This window comes from Haliotis cracherodii, unplaced genomic scaffold (genome assembly GCF_022045235.1).
Source record: "Haliotis cracherodii isolate W230 unplaced genomic scaffold, xgHalCrac1.p SCAF_13, whole genome shotgun sequence".
Lineage (NCBI taxonomy): Eukaryota > Metazoa > Mollusca > Gastropoda > Lepetellida > Haliotidae > Haliotis > Haliotis cracherodii.
The window spans coordinates 9,178,394-9,205,687 of record NW_027266268.1 but is presented as its reverse complement, the minus strand read 5'-3'; the positions used below and the strand labels follow the sequence as shown (position 1 = coordinate 9,205,687).

Here is a 27,294-nt window from a genome sequence, read left to right as displayed (position 1 = left end):
TAACACTATCAATATTATAAATAATCTTTATAAGGACATGAAGCCATTTTGTGTACACATTCTGACAAGGCCAAAGGAATAAGTGAGTGAGTATGGTTTTATGCAACTTTTAGCAATATTCCAGTAATATCATAGCCGGAGACACAGGGTTTGCCCTAACGCAGAAAATCTGCGTATTTGACATATTTTTGGTTGAAAATATGCAGTATAATTTCTTCTTTGCGTCAATCGGGATGTAGTTTATTCAGTCTGTTAAAATCAATAATTGATTTGTTCTATACTGTCGGAATATTAATATTTGAAATGAACATATTCCTTGATGATGAAATACATCCAATATTAGCTTTGCCTGATGTCTAAAACCCAATGTCTAAAAATAGAACAGCTTTACTGGCAAGTTCTCTGTGGCATCCAAACAGAATTATGTTTACAAACTTGACTGGTGGGGTGCTTGTAATTGCTGTCAGTCACTGTCAAGAATCGGTTACTTCACATTTAGGCAAGTCATCATATTGCTGCCTAAAAACACAAAGTAATCTTTCACCCTTTTTCAATACAGTCTGTAGTGGTACATCTGTCGATTCGATGGCAGCATCTGATGTATCTCTGATGTATCTCTGACCAATCAGAGCGTCACTTACCGGATCATGAAAGTGACAGTCGGAATGTGATTTCTCATCATGCAACCTCGAAAACTTTAAAACAGGGTATTCCGAACGATAGTTACGGGCTTAACCCCTGAATCTATACATTAAAGACCATATATTCGGGAATGTTCTTTTGTTCAGGTATCAAATTTTTAAGTGAGAATTTCTCAAAATATGTTTCAAAGCGTACTGGTAGTCACCAATTTGAAATTAGTGCCGTAAAGCACGTGAAAACAGCCTCTGATTGGCTAATGTCGACTTCTTGTCGGTAATTCCATTGGTCGGTGAGAATTACTGAAAGGTCGGTCTGCGTGACCCGCAATGGGATGTCCTCAGATGTTTGTTTAGCGGCAGCGAGAACTAAGATCTGATTTGAATGAGATTGAATGAAAAACTATCTCAATTACAGCAGCCTTTTCGTGAAGAATTGCTCAACCAAAACATGTTGTTGGTTTTTGACAGTAAGAATGAGTACATGCAGCATAATGGTTTCCTCTGAAACACAAGTATCTCTTCCAGTTTAATGATAATTGATTTCAGTAACTTTCCATGATATAGCTACGTTGACATAATCTGGTTTTGATCTTCAGTTTTAAACCCAAACTTCACAGATTCCTTTTACAACGAAAACTTATCAAAGTGAAGACAACAGGCTGAGCACTCACCACTTGACTTTCAGAATGAACTTCAGTGAAATGTTTGTTGCTGTTTGCAGGTCAATTGAAATGTTATTGCTCTACGCTGCTATAACAACACCAGATTAGAGTCTGGCTGGTCATGTGTATAGAGTTATAATATTACATGGAACTTGCTTTTTTAGTCCATGTCAATCAGGTATCTCCAAATAAAATAACATATTTTGGACATTAAGATTTAATTAGATTAGCAATTGTGTATATCGTGGATAAATACCTAAACATGATTTAAAAGTAACAAGATTACATTTTTTAGATAAAAAAATTGATATATTAATAAAAATCTGACATCAATATGTTGTAAAAATGACTCCCTACAAAAGACATATGACTCCCTACAAAAGACATATGACTCCTTACAAAAGACACATGACTCCCTACAAAAGACATATGACTCCCTACAAAAGACATATGACTCCCTACAAGAGACATATGACTCCCTACAAAAGACATATGACTCCCTACAAAAGACACATGACTCCCTAGAAGAGACATATGACTCCCTACAAAAGACATATGACTCCCTACAAAAGACATATGACTCCCTACAAAAGACACATGACTCCCTAGAAGAGACACATGACTCCCTAGAAGAGACATATGACTCCCTACAAAAGACATATGACTCCCTTCAAAAGGCACATGACTCCCTAGAAGAGACATATGACTCCCTGTAGTGAATCTAGGGAGTCATAATGACCCCCAGGTTAAAGAGGCTAAGGCAAACCCTGGGGACACCAGAAATGGGATTCACACATTGTACCCATGTAGGGATTTGAACGTAGGTCTTCGGCGTGACGAACGACTGCTTTGACCACTTGGCCACCCCACCGCCCCACAAGATTCAGTGGAAGGCCAATAGAGATTTTTGTAAGGATTCCCCTCCTTTCTGCTTTTTATGCTTAAAATCTATATCTTATCATCTGGAATACATAAAAAACAGTTGATCCTGAGAGTAATTTTTCATATCTACAAGAAAGGTCAATCTAAAGACCCTTCAAAGTATAGACCAGTCACACAGTTTGAGATTACAGAAGCATATAAAAGTCTATGTAAAAGTCTCAGTACATGGGCTGAGGAAGGAATGTTTATCAGAGCATGCTGGCTTTAGTAAAGAATTCCAGACTTCAGAGAGAGTATTGATCTTTGACTGTCATTAGAAAATACTTGTCATTACACAAGGGCAGATTATATTGTGCCTTCATCGATCTGAGAGCTGCTCTCTTTTACGTATAAAGAAATGTCTTTTGTATAAACACTGGTGGGTAATGACAAAGAAATTCTTTCAGATTGATTCTTAATATGTTTAACAATGGGAAGTCGAGTGGTTCATTGGCTCAAGGTTGCACTGCTTGCAGTTCGTCAAGGATGTACGCTCTCACGATTTTGGTTTTTCTTTTATATGAATGATATTGTTAGGATTCTTAGCAATGGTGACCAGAGATGTATTTGTATTGGTATTCTTGATATGTATATTGTATTGTTTTCTGATGATATATACCCCTCCACGATAAAAACAGTCTGAATATTAACTTAAAATGTGCTCAAGTCCATCACTAAACACACTGAATGAGATTCAAGCCTGTACAAAGACACTGTTGTCTTTGATTATCTCATGCTTGAATACACAGAATAACATAATTTCACTTTTGTGGCCATTTTGCCAAATATCATGTAGCAGGGTGTGGAGTCATCCCACAGATGACATCCTTACCTTGTCAGCTTGCTGACGGGGTTAACCTCTTTGGTCATGTGGACAAGGCGTCCGACCTCAGATCAGAAGGTCCGTGGTTCAAATCCCATCACGGGACTCGGATTAAAAAACACTGAATGTAAGTTTTCAAAGTGTGTCAATATATATAGTTCATTGGCCTTCAAAAGAGATTAGATATACTGACAGTATATAATGATAAGTGGCAGCTGAAAATAAACACAGATAATAATAAACAGATTATTATTTGTAAAGCTGTTAGTCTGAGAACGTATGAACAGTTTTTGATGAATTGAATAATTATAAGGGCTGGGACAATAAATCAACTGTGCGATCCAAAACGTATCACAATACTAGGGCTGGGACAAGTCCAAATTTACTACCCAGATACCCAACCCCTTATTACCTGACCCTACCAGGGTACCTGCTGTAGGTCTCATGAGACGGGTATAAACTGTCCATTTGGGAAATGTTTGACCGTAGCGTGGACAAAAAGTGTTTAGATTCATGTATGTAACGATTTGGTCACGCATTCACTGAAGTTGACTGAAGTTTAATCTTTTTTCAAACATGTTAAAGTCAGAAGGAATGTGTGCATAGTCAGAAGGAATGGGAACATTAATAACCAAAGAGTTTTAGATCATTTTTATCATCAAACTATATATCACGTGACTGGTCTGGGTAGTTCTGTGGGTACCTGGGTCCTACTCAGTATCCACCAGACCTAAGTACCCGAGTACCCAAGTTACCCGTCCCCGCCCAACACGATACCTTGCTCGTGATCCGATATGTATCACGATATTTGCATGTGCTCTTATCTGTGGTGAAAAACCATCTTTTGCAAAGAGTGGAGGGCCAAATACCTGGCACACTTACAGTTGGTAGTATCAAATATGGCGCAATATTTATATTTCACTACTTATTTGCACTACCAATTAGTGTTTGGTGTGACAGTTATTATAGCAGACATTTGAGGTAAGAATCAATGTTTTTTTACTTAGTGTGCTACTGTGATTGATTGTATCAAGAAGTATAAAATCGTGATCCACCGATGCATCAGAGTGTCATCCCACTACTAATAATTATGGAGATATAAATGTCTGCGTGTCCATCTTGATAGCTGGGGCCTGTAGTCTAAGGCGCTGCGATTCGGTGTGCAGAGTTGCGTCCCTTAGGCACGCCAGAAACCTGTGATTGTGGGTTCGAATCCCGGTGTGCCCCGATTATGTTTCTAGACTTTGTCAGCACCATACCCATACTTGTGGGTTTCATGAAAGTGGTGAACGTCTGAGACCTGCATCACTTCGGGCTTTCCTCCCACATTAGGCTGACATGCCGTGATATAACTGGAATACTGTTAAAAGCGGTGTTAAACCCAATTCACTCACTCACTCACTCTTGATAGGTCTAGCTCATGTGACACGTCTCAAAGGATATTATTACTATTGGCTTTGAATGTCATAAATTTGTCAAAATCAAGTTATTGTGTACTTGGCACTAACTCCCCTCCATCCCTCCAGTCCAGGGTCCGAAATCTGCTTACCTCCGAACCACTTGAAGCTGACTGAGGCCCAGCCTGGCCAATACACTGCCCACATCCAGGACAATGTCGCCAGTATCCAGATTGTGTACACTGACTACAACTACGCTGTCACCATCTCCTGCAGCAACGCGTCTGACAATGGTCAGTGTCCACACCAGCACATGAGTGTCCAGATCATCGCCCGGCAGAACCCTGTCCCTGACAACATCATGCATAACCTGGAGAGATATGCAGATGCTCTGTGCATCAACGTGGACGATATGAGGGTTAATGTACCAGGTATGTGTGGAGGATATGTGTTATAATGTACCAGGTATGTGTGCAGGATATGTGTGATAATGTACCAGGTATGTGTTGAGTGCATGTGTGATAATGTACCAGGTATGTGTGCAGGACATGTGTGATAATGTACCAGGTATGTGTGCAGGACATGTGTATGATAATGTACCAGGTATGTGTGCAGGACATGTGTGATAATGTACCGGGTATGTGTTGAGTGTATGTGTGATAATGTACCAGGTATGTGTGCAGGACATGTGTGATAATGTACCAGGTATGTGTGCAGGACATGTGTGATAATGTACCAGGTATGTGTGCAGGACATGTGTGATAATGTACCAGGTATGTGTGCAGGATATGTGTGATAATGTACCAGGTATGTGTGCAGGATATGTGTGATAATGTACCAGGTATGTGTGCAGGATATGTGTGATAATGTACCAGGTATGTGTGCAGGATATGTGTGATAATGTACCAGGTATGTGTGCAGGATGTGTGTAATAATGTACCAGGTATGTGTGCAGGACATATGTGATGATGTACCAGGTATGTGTGCAGGACATGTGTGATAATGTACCAGGTATGTGTGCAGTATATGTGTGATAATGTACCAGGTATGTGTGCAGGACATATGTGATGATGTACCAGGTATGTGTGCAGGATGTGTGTGATAATGTACCAGGTATGTGTGCAGGATGTGTGTGATAATGTACCAGGTATGTGTGCAGGAAATATGTGATGATGTACCAGGTATGTGTGCAGGATATGTGTGATAATGTACCAGGTATGTGTGCAGGATGTGTGTGATAATGTACCAGGCATGTGTTGAGTGTATGTGTGATAATGTACCAGGTATGTGTGCAGGTTATGTGTGATAATGTACCGGGTATGTGTGCAGGACATGTGTGATAATGTACCAGGTATGTGTGCAGGACATGTGTGATAATGTACCGGGTATGTGTTGAGTGTATGTGTGATGATGTACCAGGTATGTGTGCAGGATGTGTGTGATAATGTACCAGGTATGTGTTGAGTGTATGTGTGATGATGTACCAGGTATGTGTGCAGGATATGTGTGATAATGTACCAGGTATGTGTGCAGGATGTATGTGATAATGTACCAGGTATGTGTGCAGGACATGTGTGATAATGTACCGGGTATGTGTTGAGTGTATGTGTGATGATGTACCAGGTATGTGTGCAGGATGTGTGTGATAATGTACCAGGCATGTGTTGAGTGTATGTGTGATAATGTACCAGGTATGTGTGGAGGATGTATGTGATAATGTACCAGGTATGTGTGCAGGACATGTGTGATAATGTACCAGGTATGTGTGCAGGTTATGTGTGATAATGTACCGGGTATGTGTGCAGGACATGTGTGATAATGTACCAGGTATGTGTGCAGGACATGTGTGATAATGTACCGGGTATGTGTTGAGTGTATGTGTGATAATGTACCAGGTATGTGTGCAGGATGTGTGTGATAATGTACCAGGTATGTGTGCAGGATGTATGTGATAATGTACCAGGTATGTGTGCAGGATATGTGTGATAATGTACCAGGTATGTGTTGAGTGTATGTGTGATAATGTACCAGGTATGTGTGCAGGATGTATGTGATAATGTACCAGGTATGTGTGCAGGATATGTGTGATAATGTACCGGGTATGTGTTGAGTGTATGTGTGATAATGTACCAGGTATGTGTTGAGTGTATGTGTGATAATGTACCGGGTATGTGTTGAGTGTATGTGTGATAATGTACCGGGTATGTGTTGAGTGCATGTGTGATAATGTACCGGGTATGTGTTGAGTGTATGTGTGATAATGTACCGGGTATGTGTGCAGGATGTGTGTGATAATGTACCGGGTATGTGTTGAGTGTATGTGTGATAATGTACCAGGTATGTGTGCAGGACATGTGTGATAATGTACCGGGTATGTGTTGAGTGTATGTGTGATAATGTACCAGGTATGTGTGCAGGATGTGTGTGATAATGTACCGGGTATGTGTTGAGTGTATGTGTGATAATGTACCAGGTATGTGTGCAGGACATGTGTGATAATGTACCGGGTATGTGTTGAGTGTATGTGTGATAATGTACCAGGTATGTGTGCAGGATGTGTGTGATAATGTACCAGGTATGTGTTGAGTGTATGTGTGATAATGTACCAGGTATGTGTGCAGGACATGTGTGATAATGTACCGGGTATGTGTTGAGTGTATGTGTGATAATGTACCAGGTATGTGTGCAGGATATGTGTGATAATGTACCAGGTATGTGTTGAGTGTATGTGTGATAATGTACCAGGTATGTGTGGAGGATGTATGTGATAATGTACCGGGTATGTGTTGAGTGTATGTGTGATAATGTACCAGGTATGTGTGGAGGATGTATGTGATAAGGTACCAGGTATGTTTGCAGGATGGGAGGGTTAATGAACCAGGTATACAGTCTGAAAACTTGGTATGTCTGTTTTCCAGATCTGTGTGAGATACCTGTCACCTATCTGGTTACTGCTGGCTATCACAGTGCAGGTGAGCTATCATTTTGAGTTGTTCATCATTCCTGTTTTCTGAGAACTGGTCACATTATGACAGTTAAAGAGTCTGAATTTTCCATGTGTGCATTAGCTTAACATTGTCATATAAGTTCAACAAAATGCAATTAAGAGCAATTGGAGCTTGTGATTTGTTTATGTTTAGAAATGGCGTTTCATAATGCTATTTCACAATTGTCTTTTAAGAATGCTGTTTCACAGAGAAGTTTTTAAAATTTTGTTTCACAATGATATTTTAATAATACTGTTTCTCAATAATATCTTTAAAATGCTGTTTCACAGTGATGTTTTAAAAATTGGTCAAAAATCGTGTTTTAGAAGTGCTGTTTCACAATGATGTTTTAGAAATGCTGTTTCACAATGCTGTATTAGAAATGCTGTTTCACAATGGTGTTTTAGAAATGCTGTTTCGCAATGATACTTTAGAAGTGTTGTGGGGCGGTCGGGTAGCCTAGTGGTTAAAGCGTTCGCTCGTCACGCCGAAGACCCAGGTTCAATTCCCGACATGGGTACAATGTGTGAAGCCCAGTTGTGGTGTCCCCCGCCATGATATTGCTGGAATATTGCTAAAAGCGGCGTAAAACCAAACTCACTCACTCATTAGAAGTGTTGTTGTACAATAATGACAATAATGTTTTGAAAGGATGTTTACTTCTCCCCCTAGAGTTTTGTATGCTGGAGAAGATGCCAATACAAAAGAACTTTGACAAGAACCGAGTGAGTATTTGTCCTTGACTAGCACGGGAAAAACTGTTAATTGCCTTGAGGTATAACAGACTGGGATTAGCCCTGAGTAGAAAGAGGAAGCTGGAATGGCACAGTGTTGCCCGTGACCCTGTATTGGTGTCACACCTGATTCTCTCAGTGTCCTCTGCTTCTCCTCCATCCCTACCCTACTCCATGATGGCTTTAGACAAGATAATATAACAGTCTCATGTTTCAGTTTTTAGGGATGTGGAACATCATCAAGACGTCGCCAAACATCTACAGTGGGAGGGTTTATCTCACAGCAATACAAGACTACTTCTTGAAGGATGATGGCGCATTTACCACTGCCTACCGCGGCTACATGTCAGTAGAAGTTACCTCTCTTATATTATTTCACCATCGTCTACCACTTCTAAATATCAGTAGGAGTTACCTCCCTTTATGTCATTTCACTGCCGCCCACCATGGCTACATGTCAGTAGGAGTTACCTCCCTTGTGTTATTTCACCACCACCTGCTGCAGCTAAATGTCAGTAGGAGTTACCTCCCTTATGTTATTTCACCACCACCTGCTGCGGCTAAATGTCAGTAGGAGTTACCTCCCTTATGTTATTTCACCAACGCATGCTGTGGCTAAATGTCAGTAGGAGTTACCTCCCTTATATTATTTCACCACCGCATGCTGCGTCTAAATGTCAGTAGGAGTTACCTCCCTTATATTATTTCACCACCGCCTGCTGCGGCTAAATGTCCATAGTAGTTACTTCCCTTATGTTATTTCACTGCCTACTGCAGCTAAAAGTCAGTAGGAGTTACTTCCCTTATGTTATTTGTTATTTCTGTATGCCTTTTACGCCCAATAGAATCTGTTTTGGTGGATATTGTTTATTTTCTAGCGATGTCATTTCATATTTATGTTTTTAAGTACAACAGTCGTCATAATGTCATTATGTTCTGTGTTTCCAGTCAGGGATCAAGCACCTGTCTCGAACCTGGAACGATATTGTTCAAGAAAGACTCACATGGAGACTATGTTTTCAAGACCATGACAGGCCAAGGTGAATATCTGTTGTGGAGTGTATGTGTGTGAGTATGTGTGTATGTGTGTGAGTGTGTATGTTGTTTCATGCAATCTTCCACTGAAGCCTTTATGAAATCAAGTCTGGGACAGACTAAGATGAGCTCCAGTCTGCCAGGTAACACATTGTCACCCTATACAGGCATACCGTGTAAGATGCTGTACCACTTGTAAGGTTTCTGCTAGGGCGGGGATGAGTCCAAATTTACTGCCCGGGTACCCATCCCTATATTACCCAACCCTACCCAATACCCGCTGTAGGTCTCAAGAGATAGGTACAAAATGTCCGACAGGAAATAGTTTGACCGTAGCCCTGGCCAAATGTATTTAGATACAAGTATCAAGCGGTCTGATCATGCATACACAGAAGGTGACTGAAGTTTTATCTTTATTCAAACAAAGTCAGAAGGAATGTGTGCATAGTCAGAACGAAATGTGAACATTAGTCACTTATAGTGTAACCATGGAGTTCTACCCGAGTTACCGAGTGGTGGCTGAAAAGATCTTTGGATGTATAGTACAGTATTAACAGCTTGCATGTATTAAGTACAATACTTCCCATGCTTACAGGCTGCATTTGAACCAAATATACAACCAGGCAGCATATTTCTGCTGACATCAAAGTGACTTGGTATTCTCTGTTGATGAAATTAAAATTAACAAAATTGGCAACCATGCTGTCATCAAGTATCGCCCACAGAAAGGGCTAACGCCAACATCCATCTAGCAGAGATGGTGCCACCTTGAGGGGATGGTGTTCCTTCCTTTGCCACAGTTAAGAGGTGGTCAGTGGAGAGGGGAAGAGGGAGCCTTGAAGAAGATCCAAAATCAGGAAGACCTCCACCTGCCACCAATAACGAAACTGGCACGTGGTCCTTTTGTGGCACGTGGTCCTGTGCACAGCGCACCGATCACTAATCAGGTGAAGTTAAGCAACATCGGTCTCGGAGAGTAGTTGGATGGGTGACTACATTGAGCTTGACTCCTGAGAGTTTCTAGGGCTTTGGTCCTGCCCCACACTGAAGCACATGTACCATGTGTGGTGTCTCCTTAGGCAAGTGACTTTGTTCGAAATGTGCCTCTGTTCACCCAGCAGTGAGTGGGTACCTGGTAGGATGAGATGGCAATGTGGCTGTTTACCTTCTAGCGCCTCACAGGCAGGTTGGGCTGTATTCTTCCCAGGGAGCTGAGAATGAAAATTGACTGCTCACTGATCCATTGACCGGGGTAATAATAGTGTAGCGCTATGAACATCCACTTGTTGAATGGAATCTGGCGCATTATAAATGCACTTATTATTAAATGTTGATTAAATACATGATGTGATTATGGCTAATCGACGACTCACCACATATCATGGGAAAGTTGAGAATGTTCTGAGGAATGAACTGAAAATGACAAAGGTTTCAGCAAGCCGGGTTCCAAGGCTTGTGATGCCTGTTTAGAAATACTCTTGGCTCATCCTCTGTCACGAGAATTCATGTCATTTTGAAACAGACGCAGCTGATTTTGTTGAGAGATTTGTAACCATGGATGAGTCCTGAGTTCACCACTATCAGCCAGAGACCAAACAACAGACAAAACAGTGGAAACATCTAACGTCTTCTCCGAAAAAGGAGGCAAAGTCTCTTCTATCAGCTGGAAGGGTAGTTTTCTGGGAATCCAAAGGAATCATCCTGGTGGACTGCTTCCTGAAAGGTCCGACCATTAATGGCCAATACCATGCTAGTCCGCTTCGGCAACTGCGAGAGAATATCAAGGCTAGATGTTGTGGAGAAATGTGAAAAGACTGAAGGAGTTGTTCCACCATGATACAAGCATGTTGTCGTCAGTGCTGTAAAACATGACTGTGGCTTGGAGACCACCTCTTCCTAAACTTGAAGAATTAAAGAACTGTCCGGCAAGCATTATGCAAATGATAATTACAGTTCTGCTGTAGAGGACTTGTATACCACCTGAAGGAAGCCTTCTACACCAGTGAGATCCAGGCACTCCAGCATCATGGGTGGAAGTTTGTGAACTTGATTGAAAAATAATAAATTATTTGCGACCAACTCCATCAATGAAGTCCATCATAGTTAGGCTTAGAAACCTTTGAATGTCCTATGAGAGTAGTGGGAACCGATCCTGGTCTTCCATCTGTTGTAGAATAACTTTTAAGGATTTCCTGGAAATATAAATATTCTGCCACATTTGTCATGTTTTCCACAACTAGCTTTGTCAGAGATAAGTTCATGTTGATTCAGTGACTGTTATTTCTCATCAGGCACTTTCAAGATAATCTACACCGACTACAAGTACGCTGTGACATACTCGTGTCGGCAGGTCGGCAACGATGGATGGTGTCTCGATGGACTGGCACACACTTCCATACTGGCTAGGGAGGACATTGTTGACCCTGACACGATGACGCTGCTTGAGAGTTACGCGCAGAGGACGTGTGTGGATCTGGAGACAATGGTGCATGTGGATCCAGGTATGTACAGAGGAGATATGGCCAGGTATGTGTGGAGCCAATATGTACAGAGGAGATATGGCCAGGTATTTGTGGAGGATGTGGATCCAGGTATGTACAGAGGAGATATGGCCAGGTATTTGTGGAGGATGTGGATCCAGGTATGTACAGAGGAGATATGGCCAGGTATTTGTGGAGGATGTGGAGCCAGGTATGTATAGAGGAGATATGGCCAGGTATGTGTGGAGGATGTGGAGCCAGGTATGTACAGAGGAGATATGGCCAGGTATGTGTGGAGGATGTGGAGCCAGGTATGTACAGAGGAGATATGGCCAGGTATGTGTGGAGGATGTGGATCCAGGTATGTATAGAGGAGATATGGCCAGGTATTTGTGGAGGATGTGGAGCCAGGTATGTACAGAGGAGATATGGCCAGGTAAGTGTGGAGGATGTGGAGCCAGGTACGTACAGAGGAGATATGGCCAGGTATGTGTGGAGCCAGGTATGTACAGAGGAGATATGGCCAGGTATGTGTGGTTCCAGGTATGTACAGAGGAGATATGACCAGGTATGTGTGGAGGATGTGGACCCAGGTATGTACAGAGGAGATATAGCCAGGTATGTGTGGAGGATGTGGATCCAGGTATGTATAGAGGAGATATGGCCAGGTATGTGTGGTTCCAGGTATGTACAGAGGAGATATGGCCAGGTATGTGTGGAGCCAGGTATGTACAGAGGAGATATGGCCAGGTATTTGTGGAGGATGTGGATCCAGGTATGTATAGAGGAGATATGGCCAGGTATGTGTGGTTCCAGGTATGTGTGGTTCCAGGTATGTACAGAGGAGATATGACCAGGTATGTGTGGAGCCAGGTATGTATAGAGGAGATATGGCCAGGTATGTGTGGAGCCAGGTATGTATAGAGGAGATATGGCCAGGTATGTGTGGAGGATGTGGAGCCAGGTATGTACAGAGGAGATATGGCCAGGTATGTGTGGAGGATGTGGATCCAGGTATGTACAGAGGAGATATGGCCAGGTATGTGTGGAGGATGTGGACCCAGGTATGTACAGAGGAGATATGGCCAGGTATGTGTGGAGGATGTGGATCCAGGTATGTATAGAGGAGATATGGCCAGGTATGTGTGGTTCCAGGTATGTACAGAGGAGATATGGCCAGGTATGTGTGGAGCCAGGTATGTACAGAGGAGATATGGCCAGGTATGTGTGGAGGATGTGGATCCAGGTATGTATAGAGGAGATATGGCCAGGTATGTGTGGTTCCAGGTATGTACAGAGGAGATATGACCAGGTATGTGTGGAGCCAGGTATGTATAGAGGAGATATGGCCAGGTATGTGTGGAGCCAGGTATGTATAGAGGAGATATGGCCAGGTATGTGTGGAGGATGTGGAGCCAGGTATGTACAGAGGAGATATGGCCAGGTATGTGTGGAGGATGTGGATCCAGGTATGTATAGAGGAGATATGGCCAGGTATGTGTGGTTCCAGGTATGTACAGAGGAGATATGGCCAGGTATGTGTGGAGCCAGGTATGTACAGAGGAGATATGGCCAGGTATGTGTGGAGGATGTGGAGCCAGGTATGTATAGAGGAGATATGGCCAGGTATGTGTGGAGGATGTGGAGCCAGGTATGTATAGAGGAGATATGGCCAGGTATGTGTGGAGGATGTGGAGCCAGGTATGTACAGAGGAGATATGGCCAGGTATGTGTGGAGGATGTGGATCCAGGTATGTACAGAGGAGATATGGCCAGGTATTTGTGGAGGATGTGGAGCCAGGTATGTATAGAGGAGATATGGCCAGGTATGTGTGGAGGATGTGGAGCCAGGTATGTACAGAGGAGATATGGCCAGGTATGTGTGAAGGATGTGGATCCAGGTATGTACAGAGGAGATATGGCCAGGTATTTGTGGAGGATGTGGAGCCAGGTATGTACAGAGGAGATATGGCCAGGTAAGTGTGGAGGGTGTGGATCCAGGTATGTACAGAGGAGATATGGCCAGGTATGTGTGGAGGATGTGGATCCAGGTATGTACAGAGGAGATATGGCCAGGTATTTGTGGAGGATGTGGAGCCAGGTATGTACAGAGGAGATATGGCCAGGTAAGTGTGGAGGATGTGGATCCAGGTATGTACAGAGGAGATATGGCCAGGTATTTGTGGAGGATGTGGAGCCAGGTATGTACAGAGGAGATATGGCCAGGTATGTGTGGAGGATGTGGAGCCAGGTATGTACAGAGGAGATATGGCCAGGTATTTGTGGAGGATGTGGATCCAGGTATGTACAGAGGAGATATGACCAGGTATGTGTGGAGCCAGGTATGTACAGAGGAGATATGGCCAGGTATGTGTGGTTCCAGGTATGTACAGAGGAGATATGACCAGGTATGTGTGGAGGATGTGGATCCAGGTATGTACAGAAGAGATATGGCCAGGTATGTGTGGAGGATGTGGAGCCAGGTATGTACAGAGGAGATATGGCCAGGTATGTGTGGAGGATGTGGATCCAGGTATGTATAGAGGAGATATGGCCAGGTATGTGTGGAAGGTGTGGAGCCAGGTATGTACAGAGGAGATATGGCCAGGTATGTGTGGAGCCAGGTATGTACAGAGGAGATATGGCCAGGTATGTGTGGAGGATGTGGAGCCAGGTATGTACAGAGGAGATATGGCCAGGTATGTGTGGAGCCAGGTATGTACAGAGGAGATATGGCCAGGTATGTGTGGAGGGTGTGGAGCCAGGTATGTACAGAGGAGATATGGTCAGGTAAGTGTGGAGGATTTGATCCAGGTATGTACAGAGGAGATATGGCCAGGTATGTGTGGAGGATTTGATCCAGGTATCTACAGAGGACATCATGTGTGGACTTTGGGATACAGAGGACATAGAGCCAGTTATGATACGGAGGACATAGAGCCAGTTATGTACAGAGGACAAAGAGACAGGTATATATGGAAGCCATGTGGGCACAGAGCCAATGAAGAGGTAAAATGTATCCTCAATATGCTGTATACAAAGAATACAGTTGAAATTGTAAACTGTGTTTCCTCAATCACATTGTTCTGGATATTTCCAATTTACACTACATGTTCTCTTGACAATAATGCTTTTATTTCCCCTCTGATGTTCCAGAGCTTTGTTCCATCCCGCCGGAGTACCTCGAGTCTGTCGGTTACAGCGGACCAGGTGAGCTGGAATGAATGAGTGAGTGAATGAGTGGGTGATTTGGTGGGTGGGTGAGTGAGTGAATGAATGAGTGGGTAAGTGGGTGGGTGGGTGAGTGAGTGAATGAGTGGGAGGGTGGTTGGGTTGGTTGGGTTGTGGGTTTGAGTGAGCAAGTTGTATGATACTAATTGGCTTAGGCAACAGCATAAGAATATCAAGGTTAAAAGTTGTGTAAAAGTCAATGAAGGTGTGCTGCTCCACTATACCTGTGCACAAGTCTGTTGTTGCCAGTGCTGAAATATATAAGCTTGGCTTTGGAATCACTGCACATCCTCCATTTGCACATCCTGTATTCGCCTATATTTCCACCTCTTCTCAGACTTGAAGAAAGAACTGTCTGACAAGCATTATGCAAATGATGGTTTGCCAATGACATCACAATGGTCTTATAGCGGCCATAAAATTTCCTCCGAGTCCTATGATGGGATTTGAACCACGGACCTTCTGATCAGAGGTTGGTGACTTGTCCACATGAGCAAAGAGGTTAACCCCGTGAGCAAGCTGACATTTAAGGATGTGTTCTGTGGGATGACTCCACGCCCTGCTACAGTCTACAAAGCATTGTGATGCAATTTCATATCAGCGATATCTCCTGGAAGATATCGTTGATATCACCCAATGGATATACTCTGTAGAACCTGGTTTGGGGTGATAAAATATTAGGCCACCACGCTGCCCCTTATGATAAAAGGTTGTTTTACACTGCAGTCAGTAATAGTCCAGAAATGTGTGAAATTGTTCTATAGCCGAAGGATTTTACATATCTCTTTGGAATTGTTAGCAGCTTTTGATTCTCCGATCAGAGACTTCTGACTGGAGTGTATTCATTGATGAGATAGGTCGGTTATTCGGGAGCTGATATGTTGTGGAAAGAATTTTGTATTCAATTCTAGCCACACAGGTCGTCAGTGTAGATCATTTAGACATGATGTGATATGCTGCTTCTTTGAGGTGAGGGACACGATCTGTTTTGGATCTTTTTGTTTTTGTTCCAATTTGTAGGGACATGAGGATACAAGCCATGCTCTCACAGCGACACTGCGGGGTCATCATTATCTCATGCCATTGTCTATGATTGTTGCTTTTTCTTGAGATAATATAAATATCATCCACTTGACCATCCTCAGTTATCAAGGGTTTTATATCTTCATAATATCATGATAAATATCATGGAACTATTTGCCATCATAGACTAAGTTTTGAAGCCATGTCATCATTTTTTTCACCAACAGATTTTCTCTGGTTCATTAGCTTCATGAACAACCTTCCTTATTTCTCTTACCAACTTGGGGCAGTCGGGTAGCCTAGTGGTTAAAGCGTTCACTCGTCATGCCGAAGACACGGGTTTGATTCCCGACCTGGGTACAATATGTGAAGCCCATTTCTGGTGTCCCCCGCCGTGATATTGCTGAAATATTGCTTAAAGTGGCGTATATTGCTGGAATATTGCTAAAAGCGGAGTAAAACTATACTCACTCACTAACTCTTACCAACGGCACAGATGTATATTCAAAATGTGGCCTAGTACAAATGAACCCTTCATAGTTCAGAGATAAGGAATTAACAATGAGCAGAAAACTGTAATAAATGAACTTTGAACTATCAAAGGTGTCTTTTCTGAGTATTAAGGCAGAGGGTGGGATGACCTCACCCCCCATTTCCAGTTTTATCAGAGACAATAAACAAGAGGCGTTAAGTGCTGGCCTACCAATGAAAACTGACAAACTGTCATATGTCTACAATACACAAGGAATCGGCAACAGAAAATGATGAGAACGTAGCAAGCTGCCAAAAACAGGGAAATGGCAGCACTAAACCACACAGACTGCAACATTCCAACCTAGGCACGCGCAGAACAAGGACGAAGTTGACCGCCATGTTTACATCCTACAGCGCTAATATAATAATACATATCTAGAATGTTCTATATTAGCGCAGTGATATGTAAATTTACTTGCTGTGTGTTTGTCCTTGTGACATGACAGTCTTGTTCTGTGCATGCCTAGTTTGGAATGTTGCAGTGTTTTAGTGCTGCCATTTCCCTGTTTTTGGCAGCGTGGTGTCAGATTTATGTAGCTGTTTTTGATATTTAAGTTTTTAGATATGTTCTGATCGTTTTCTGATGCCGATTCCCTATGTCTTGTAGACATTTGGCAGTGTTTTGTTGCAGTCTGTCAGTTTTCATTGGTAGGTTGATGTGTACCACTCCTTCTTTCTCTCAAACAGAACAGTGTAATTTGACTTAATGGCTATTTTCATTATCCCCAGCCTCAAAACAAAGGGGTATTTATGGTGATAGAATGGTAATATGACACAGCATATAATTCCTGATGTCACATGACCGCGTGTATCTCCCCTTGTTTCAGACCGATGCCAGGTGACCAACATTCCCATACAGCCCCACTTCAGTCTCTCTAGAGTAAGTCGGGAAATGTATCTACGTGTGAACATCTGTATATACACACAGCCAATCCTACTTATAGACACGATGGCCTACATACTTTATGCTGTCCTACATGCAAACACAATGTCCTACATACAAATATTATGTCCTACATAAAAAAACGATTCCTTGCATTAAAACATGGGATTGGGTGGTCAGGCATCGTATCCCAATTGCGTGGATCGATGCTCATGATATCAATCACTGGATTGTGTTGTCCAGACTTGATTACTGTAAATCTTGAAATTATTGCGTCTCCAAATTAATACGACTGCTGACCCCTAGCCAAAAATGTGACTCCCCCACCCCATCCCCAGGGGAATGATACATATCCTTATCTTAATCTTAACCTAATCCAATCAAACAGGAAATAGCACCGCTTATTAGTGCTGAGTAAAAGAATTTACAGTGTTTCCTAAAAACAACACACAGTTTATATGCTTATTCTGTTGACTGGCATTTAGGAAGTACAAAGGCAATAACATAATTGAACCAACAATAGTTCACTGATTGGTATGTGGAGAAGGTGTCAACATGCTTGAAGGCAGATAACAAGACAAAGGCTTGTATATCGGAGGAGTGTGATGAAGCCTATCGATGCGCGTTGCATCGTCTTGTTGGCCTTTGACGAAGTGTTGCTTTGGTGGCGTCTGTCTGGACTGCTGGAGTGGTCAATGATACCTAGTTTGACATGAGTGGGTAGAATTCTTGACCCAGAAGTGATAACTCACCGGATGCCCATTGTATAATTCCTATTCTTTGATTGACATTGTTATATACTTGCTACAACTGCAGCTCAATAAACCGTATTTGTGTTTATATTCAAGTTTGTATTTCCACTATCCAAAGTGTGCAGTAACTCAGTCTTATTGTTGATAGTCATTTTAGAGACATAAATGCGAAGTTTCATTAAAGCGAAAAAAGACTAAGTACTCGCATTTTTCGCATTTAATTCATGCTCGTGTTAATTTCAAGATAAACAGTATTTACAGACAGCCATCATATAGATGGAATTTTGGAGCGTTAAAAAACAAACCAACAAAACATACAGACATGATGTCCTACATACAAACACGATGTCCTACATACAGACATGATGTCCTAAATACAGATATGATGTCCTACATACAGATATGATGTCCTACATACAAACATGATGTCCTACATACAGACACGATGTCCTACATACAGACATGATGTCCTACATACAGATATGATGTCCTACATACAGACATGATGTCCTTCATACAAACACGATGTCCTACATACAGACACGATGTCCTACATACAGACATGATGTCTCATACTGACTCGATGCCCTACATACAAACACAATGTCCTACATACAAACATGATGTCCTTCGTACAAACACAATGTCCTACATACAGACATGATGTCCTACATACAGACATGATGTCCCTCATACTGACATGATGTCCTACATACAAACACGATGTCCTACTGTCACATCATGTCAGTATGAAGGACATCATGTCTGTATGTAGGACATCATATTTATTTTAGACATATGTAAATATGATTATGTTTAAATATGAATATTTACATATGTAATCACAAGTGATTGATATCATGAGCATCGGGATACGATGCCTGACCACCCATACCTCAGTTCTGTGTAGGACATGATGTCAGACATGATGTCCCTCATACTGACATGATGTCCTACATACAAACACGATGTCCTACTGTCACAATGTCCTACACAGAACTGAGGTATGGGTGGTCAGGCATCGTATCCCGATGCTCATGATATCAATCACTTGTGATTACATATGTAAATATTCATATTTAAACATAATCATATTTACATATGTCTTACACAAATATGATGTCCTACATACAGACATGATGTCCTACATACAGACATGATGTCCTTCATACTGACATGATGTCCTTTATACTGACATGATGTCCTACATACAAACAAGATGTCCTACTGTCACAATGTCCTACAGTCACAATGTCCTACACAGAACCGTAATGTCCTACACAAATATTGATGTCCTACATACAGACATGATGTCCTTCATACAGACATGATGTTGCTCACACATCGCCATGATCTGTATGTTGTACAGACATGTGACTTGTCTCTTCAGTTCCTGGGTAAATGGAATACACTGAGGATTCTGACCTACTACTACGGGAACAAAACATACACATCCATGACCCACAAGTACTTCCTGAACGCTGATGACCGCCTCACCCTGGTCTTCCGGGGCTACAAGTAAGTGGGTTAATATTTACAGCTCTGTGTTGTTGTGGGTTAATATTTACAGTTCTGTGTTGTTGTGGTGGGTTAATATTTACAGCTCTGTGTTGTAGTGGGTTAATATTTACAGCTCTGTGTTGTGATGGGTTCATATTTACAGCTCTGTGTTGTGGTGGGTTAATATTTACAGCTCTGTTTTGTTGTGGTGGGTTAATATTTACAGCTCTGTGTTGTAGTGGGTTAATATTTACAGCTCTGTGTTGTGATGGGTTCATATTTACAGCTCTGTGTTGTGGTGGGTTAATATTTACAGCTCTGTTTTGTTGTGGTGGGTTAATATTTACAGCTCTGTGTTGTGTTGGGTTAATACTTACAGTTCTGTGTTGTTGTGGTGGGTTAATATTTACAACTCTGTGTTGTGTTGGGTTAATATTTACAGCTCTGTGTTGTGGTGGGTTAATATTTACAGCTCTGTTTTGTTGTGGTGGGTTAATTTTTACAGCTCTGTTTTGTTGTGGTGGGTTAATATTTACAGCTCTGTGTCGTGTTGTGGTGGGTTAATATTTACAGTTATGTGTTGTTGTGGTGGGTTAATATTTACAGCTCTGTTTTGTTGTGGTGGGTTAATATTTACAGCTCTGTTGTGGTGGGTTAATACTTACAGTTCTGTGTTGTTGTGGTGGGTTAATATTTACAGCTCTGTGTTGTTGTGGGTTAATATTTACAGCTCTGTGTTGTGGTGGGTTAATATTTACACCTGTGTTTTTGTGGATTAATATTTACACCTGTGTTTTTGTGGTAACCTCTGCTGGGATTCAAACCATAGACCTTCTTATTCGAGGTCAGACACCATTTCAACATGGTCAAAGAGGTTAGCCCCATTAGCAGGCTGAAAAGGTAAGGATGTCATCAGTGGAATGACTCCAAGCCCTGCTGCATTCTCCCCTGTTACCTGGAGGCATGTGCTGCTCCACACACAAGTGAGTGAGTGAGTGAGTTTGGTTTTATGCCGCTTTTAGCAATATTCCAGCAATATCACGGCGGGGGAAACCAGAAATGGGCCCACACAGAAGGGTACCAACACGTATTTTGCTCAAATTTGATATGGACATGCCCAGCCACAACGTTGTGTGCCATATAATAATGTAGCCATATAATTGCCTATTGGATGTGAGTGTTTTGAAAGCTATATTTTCTTTCACGGTGGTGTAGCCATCAGCAAATATTATGGTCTAACATTGCTTTCATAGCGAACCAGTCAGAATGCAGAATATACTGTAAAACATTGACAATAGCTTGTTTTTCTGATGACAGCAAGTCCTCACAGCTGTGTGCTGACTCTCGATTTGTCTCCTTAGACCAGCGATCTCGTGGATATTTTGTTCTACCACATAATGGTAAGTTCTGCAGGCCATTACTGCTGTGTACATTTATCGGTCCTCCAGAAGTACCACTTTGTTACGTCCCATCGTCCATACCTTGCTTGCCTAGACTACCTGTGAATAAAGCCATGGCCTGGTTCCTAGCAAGAGTGAGTGAGTGAGTTGGGTTTAACGCCGCTTTTAACGGTATTCCCGTTATATCACGGCGTGTCAGCTTAATGTGGGAGGAAATCCCGAAGTGATGCACATGATGCAGGTTTACCACTTTGGTGAAACCCACGAGCACGAGTATGGTGCTGACAAACCTAGAAACATAATTGGGGCAAACCAGGATTCGAACCCACAATCATAGATTTCTGGCGTGCCCAAGGGACGCAACTCTGCACATCGAATTGCATCGCTTTAGACAACTGGGCCACCCATGCCCCCCGGTTCCCAGCAAGAGTGAGTGAGTGCTGTGATCAGGGCGCCCCCAAGTTGCATCACACAAATGGCAATATTTCACAGGCAGCATATGCTGCATCCTTGTACTCCCATGTACATGGCTTTAATATCAGACAACGGGTTCGTACAAATCCATGTGCGGAGTAGGGCTTTGAGTAGTAGCAGTATCACGAGGGTATGTTTGGTTTATTTGGTTTTATGGGTCCTGTGTTATGTTTTATACCACGAGCCTGACGCGAATGCTATCAAACCTCATGAGAGACGCATAAAACCACACATACTGTGATACTGCTACTACAGGAAATTGATCTTGTTGACATGTTTCAGTCTGCCATTGTACAAGAACTAAAACAAGACTGAAAGCAGATAGAAAACAGATGTTTGTTGGATCTGAGGTTCACTGGTGCTGTGTGTTGTGACTTTCATTGATCGTTTTAACGTGCAGCTTTTTGCTTCGTAACTGAGTTTGAGGGATTTATTCTCCCTCTCAGAAATCCATGTGCAGTCTGTTTTCTTTGTGGCGGGGTAAAAGGAATTTATTCTCCCACTCAGACATTTATTTCCATCCTAGGATATTGAGTATTTCATCAATAACACGTGAACTAATCAGGTCTGAACATTCTGACATGGATGTGAAATTAATTGCCTTATTTCATTGCTTGACTTCATATAGATGCTCGTTACCGCATCACATTTCAGCCGAAAGTAAGCACAGTGATATGAGAAGGTAGTGTATTTTTTTTCGAAAAAATAACGTTTTCCTAAAAATGAGGGATAAAAATTGTTTTCCACTTTTATCTAAACAATTAAATATACCTTGGATGTACCAGAAGTTCTAAAAATAGTGTGCTCTGAGTAAAAAGAAATTTTCTGTCTCTTCCTTTCAGAATGCAAAATTATATACTTGTAGCGCTGACTGCAAAAAACTTGTCTCAAATAAAAACAGGTGCCCCCTTCCTCTCCTCGAATATTAGATCACATGCTGCAACAATTAATGGACTAACCATTTAATAATATACTATTCCCTTAAATGGGGCAGCATGTCATCCATCTTCTGTTGTTGCAGAGACCTTCCAGGTTGTGTACACCGACTACGAATACGCTATTGTGTACATATGCGGCAGTCTCCAGACAGATGGACATTGCCTGAAGCAAAAGACACAGGTGGCCATTATGTCTAGACATAACAGCATCACCGACGAGCTTCTCCATCAACTGCAGGCTAAGGTTGCCGACCTATGTGTGGATGTCGGCGATCTCATAGATGTCGACCCAGGTATTTGTCTCCACTGGTTTGTTTCATTAAACTTGATAAAGTTGTCTGACTCAAAACACAATCTACCTAATATGTACAACGGTCAATTTCAATAGCCAAGTTTTATAAGAAAGCAGGCATAGAATAGAAGAATAGAACAATAAAGATGTATATGTAAGTTTTGACATTGAATTTTCCCAGTTTGTAAAGTCTTTGTCCTGTTCCACAAAGTGATTTTAGCACTAAAACGATCATAGATCCCTACTAGACTAACATCTAGTCTCCGAAATGAACAGAAAAACAGTTGTTAAATTATAGTTATAAAATACAATAGAAAGGAGCCCAGAGACTTTCTTCATTTTCAGATACTGCAGTAATCTAGACTTGCCAAACATTATAGACTTGCATGGGCTATATTGAATATACCTTGCATTGCAGGTGTGTGTCTCATATCAGCAGCGGACTTGGACACAGCAGGCTACACAGGCCCCCCAGAAGGTGAGTCCCTCCACTGGTAGTGCAGGGCCCAGCATTGCTCCACCCAGCTCCTGACGAAGGTCGGTTTTACTGATTGCTGTGCATCTTGTGTTTCAGATGAGTGTCAGTTGACGGGGATCACACACCAGGAGGACATCAACACCACCATGGTAGGAGGGTACATGGGGATCGCAGTTGGGGGGATGAGGGTCGACCATCCTTGGGGTGGGGGTATGTGGGTTGAAGATCTTTGGGGTGGGGAGATGAGGGTCAACGATCCTGGGATGGGGGTATGTAGGTTGAAGATCTTTGGGGTGGGGAGATGAGGGTCAACGATCCTGGGGTGGGGGTATGTGGGTTGAAAATCTTTGGGGTGGGGAGATGAGGGTCGACGATCCTGGGGTGGCCAGATGAGGGTCGACGATCCTGTGGTGGGGGTATGTAGGTTGAAGATCTTTGGGGTGGGGAGATGAGGGTCGATGATCCTGGGGTGGCCAGATGAGGGTCGACGATCCTGGGGTGGGGGTATGTAGGTTGAAGATCTTTGGGGTGGGGAGATGAGGGTCGATGATCCTGGGGTGGGGGTATGTAGGTTGAAGATCTTTGGGGTGGGGAGATGAGGGTCGACGATCCTGGGGTGGGGGTATGTAGGTCCATGAGCCTTGGGGTGGAGATGATGGTCAATGATCCTTGGGGGTGGGGAGATGATAGTGGGGTGTCCCTGGGGTTGGGAGATGATGGTGGGTGCCATTGTCTGATATTAAAGCTTTATAAAGAGTAAATTGATGCAAGGATGTGGCAAATGTTAGATGTGTATTCAGTATGTAGGGTGAGGGAAAATGATGTGTATGAACATGAAAGCAACAGACATCCTGGAGTTAGCTGCAGGGTTTCCTTTTAGCTATAGGGTGAGGGAGAGTTCAGTGCACATATGTGGAAGCAATCATAAGCACTGTAGTGTTCTGAGTATTACCGTATTTGACGTAATAAGCGCCCAGGGCACTCTCAATATTTGAAATAGGGGGCTCTTTTTAGAATAAAATTTTGGAGAAAAAAAACTAGAGTTGAAAGATTGTAAATTTCGTGGTTTATGCTGACAGCCTGAAACGATACAAAATAAAAGTCTGTGTGTATAATACACGACAGTTATATTTATCCAGAATATGATTGCCCATAATTAAGGGTGCATATAACACACAAGTGCGTATTATACACGAATAAATAAGTCTTGTGTACATTGATCAATCGGAAGGGGTGCTATTTTGGATTGTTCACTAGCCAACATATTAGCAAATATTGTGGGGGTGTATTAGAGCAGGGCGCTTATTAAGTCGAATACGGTATTATAACTATACAACGTTTGGTATGTGTTTATAAATATGGCTACAAGTGACGTCATGTTTCGTGAGTCTTTGGCGTGATGTTGCATTAGCTATGATGTCATATAGCATGTACTGTTGATTCGATGATGTATGAACCCATAAGCAGAAGTAAGATTGAGTACTGACAGATATATTTGTGTTATGTTTGAAGTTTGTTATGGTCCTGAAGATCGAGATGTTAAGGGAACATTACAAGGATTACACAATGTTCCCATTTATGATATGTGATAGGAGTCTCATTCCAGACTCACCCCACGTCCTGTGCAGTGCATGTTCTGAATGCCTGTTGTGATTGTTAGTTGCAAGGGGAATGGTACACCGTGATGTCGACGCCATCGTCAGGGCAACTGTCACACGAGTCCCTGGGGCCTGCCTACTTCCACTTTGAGGGGTGGAATCTGGTGCGGCTGTACAGAGGCATTAAGTAGGTCACTTTTGCTGCATCAACAATCATAGACAGGTGCATTGGTCAGTTGTTCCTGGATGTTAATTATCACGGTTCCTTGACCCTCAAGAATTTTCCCAAGATTTCAACAATCATTTATTTGTTAACACCAACACTTCAAAATGAATGATTTCCATATAGATCCTAAGAAATGAATCGGGGCGGTCGGGTAGCCTAGTGGTAAAAGCCTTCGCTCGTTACGCTGAAGACCCGGGTTCGATTCCCAACATGGGTACAATGTGTGAAGCCCATTTCTGGTGTCCCCCATTGTGATATTGCTGGAATATTGCTAAAAGCGGCGTAAAACCATACTCACTCCCTCACTCACTAAGAAATGATTGTTATACGAGGGTTGATTGATAAATTCTGAGTCTCACAGAGAGTAATTGTGTAATAGTGAAATCTTTTGCTGGGACATTACGTCAAAAGAGGTGTATAAACACATGAGTCAGCTGAGCAAATATTTTCACTTTGACCAGGTCTGTGACCTTTTGAAAATGGACAAACTTGAGGAACAGTCTATTCTGAAAAAGGGCTCAACACCCAAAGGGATCCATAAAGGTATGAGTTCAACATCGGGGAAGAATGCCCTATTCCACTGTAATGGAGGTAGGCAGCAGAAGTTAAGCAAGAGCCTTGAAGATGCCCCTGATCCTAGAAGGCCTGTGTGACAAGAGCAACACCAAACATGATCAGAGAATCCAAAATCTGCGTGTCATGTTGCTATGTAGGCATTTCCCAGGAGCTAACACATTCCATTGTCAAAGGAACATTGGCATTGAAGACAGTATCAGTTTGTTGCATTCCAAAGATTTTAACATCTGATAAAAAATGCACCAAGAACAATATGTCTCATAATGATCTAGCTGCCTGAAGCTGATCCAGAAGGGTTCTTGCTGCGATTTGGGACTATGGATGAAACCATTGGTTCACCACTTCCAGCCTGAGCATTTGAGGGTGTCGTCATGGTGGACAGTGTTCCTAAAGGCCAGACAACAAAAGCAGCATATTATGCTGCACTTTTGAGGCAATTACTGGAGGACGGAGAGATGTGGGAACTGAAAAATGGTGTATTCTTCCATCAGGACAATGCGCCAGTTCACAATCAGTCATTGCCATGACTACGATTCATGTGGGTAGCTTTGAACACCTCATTATTATTCTCTATTATCCTGTGCATCTGGCTCCATCAAACTTCCATCTGTTCCCTAACATGAAGAAAGCTTTAACCTGAACCCTTTTGAATGAAATGATGATGTCATACCAGCTGTGGAGAACCTTTTGGACAGTCAAGAGAAGGACTTCTACGAATCTGGAATAAAACCCTCCATCATCATTGGCAAAGTGTTTCACAGTGGAAGGGGATTATGTTGAAAAGTGAATCATTTTATTGCCCTGAGGTCAAGTCTTTCTATGTAAAGCACAGAACTTATCATTCAACCCTCATATTTCCAGGATTAGACTTGTCTTACATCTTTATCAATTTTCTCAAAGGCCACATGTGATGGCCAATTTCTGTTCTGTACATTCTGTGTCATAATGTCTCCCCCCCCACCAAAGGAAGGGGAGGCAGATTGTTTTTGGCTTGGTTCCTGTTGGCGTTCCTATCCTATTCCGAACAATAACTTGAAAACCGATCACTGTTTTTTTAAATGACACTTAGCATATGGATTGCTCATCAGCTGAACTGGGGCCTTTGGCTATTATAAAAAATTTCAAAATATTATTTTTTCATGATTCCACTTAGTCTCAAATGAGGGTAGGGTTCATTTCCAGGCCATAACTTGAACTGTTCAACAGATTTCAACAAAGCTTGGCATATGCATTGCTGATGATTTGAACTGGGGCCTTTTGCTAATTTATAATTTTTTTCTAAATTGTGCTTTCTCACATTTCCATGGAAACAATTTGGACTTAGTCCCAAACAATTTTTGTCTTCTTTTCCGAGTCATAACTCTCAAACCAATGTATATTTTTGCATGAAACTATATGTGTGCAATGACCACATGCTCAATTATAGACGTTTCATATGTTTCAATTATTATTTTTGTAATTCCTTGTCTTTCCATGGAAACAGTTTGGACTTCAAACGCGTAGCATATGTTTCCCATCAAAATTCTACAGCTAATACAAATTTATGCATGAAACCACTGTCTTTCCAGGCTATATTTTGCTATTATTGTTGTTTAGATTTGCAAACACATTTACAGTAAGAAGTTGAACTAATGTATCAAAAATACGGAGGGGAGACATATGTTTTGGAGTAAAAACACATTGTAGTCTGTAAATATCTTTCTCTCCAA

General features: G+C 42.1%; 1 protein-coding gene across 1 annotated transcript in view; it reads left to right on the top strand.

The window, feature by feature from the left end:
- The window catches only part of LOC139459584 (uncharacterized), a 185,452-nt gene that overhangs the window by 94,656 nt on the left and 63,502 nt on the right, over positions 1-27,294 (top strand). The window contains exons 25-38 of the mRNA XM_071241138.1: positions 4,574-4,875; positions 7,363-7,416; positions 8,104-8,156; positions 8,383-8,510; positions 9,114-9,205; positions 11,492-11,701; positions 14,837-14,890; positions 17,296-17,348; positions 19,494-19,621; positions 20,921-21,003; positions 22,499-22,708; positions 23,126-23,185; positions 23,282-23,334; positions 24,846-24,970. Of these exons, the coding sequence (XP_071097239.1) occupies positions 4,574-4,875; positions 7,363-7,416; positions 8,104-8,156; positions 8,383-8,510; positions 9,114-9,205; positions 11,492-11,701; positions 14,837-14,890; positions 17,296-17,348; positions 19,494-19,621; positions 20,921-21,003; positions 22,499-22,708; positions 23,126-23,185; positions 23,282-23,334; positions 24,846-24,970 (1,605 nt within the window). The remainder of the gene's footprint in view (positions 1-4,573; positions 4,876-7,362; positions 7,417-8,103; positions 8,157-8,382; positions 8,511-9,113; positions 9,206-11,491; positions 11,702-14,836; positions 14,891-17,295; positions 17,349-19,493; positions 19,622-20,920; positions 21,004-22,498; positions 22,709-23,125; positions 23,186-23,281; positions 23,335-24,845; positions 24,971-27,294) is intronic.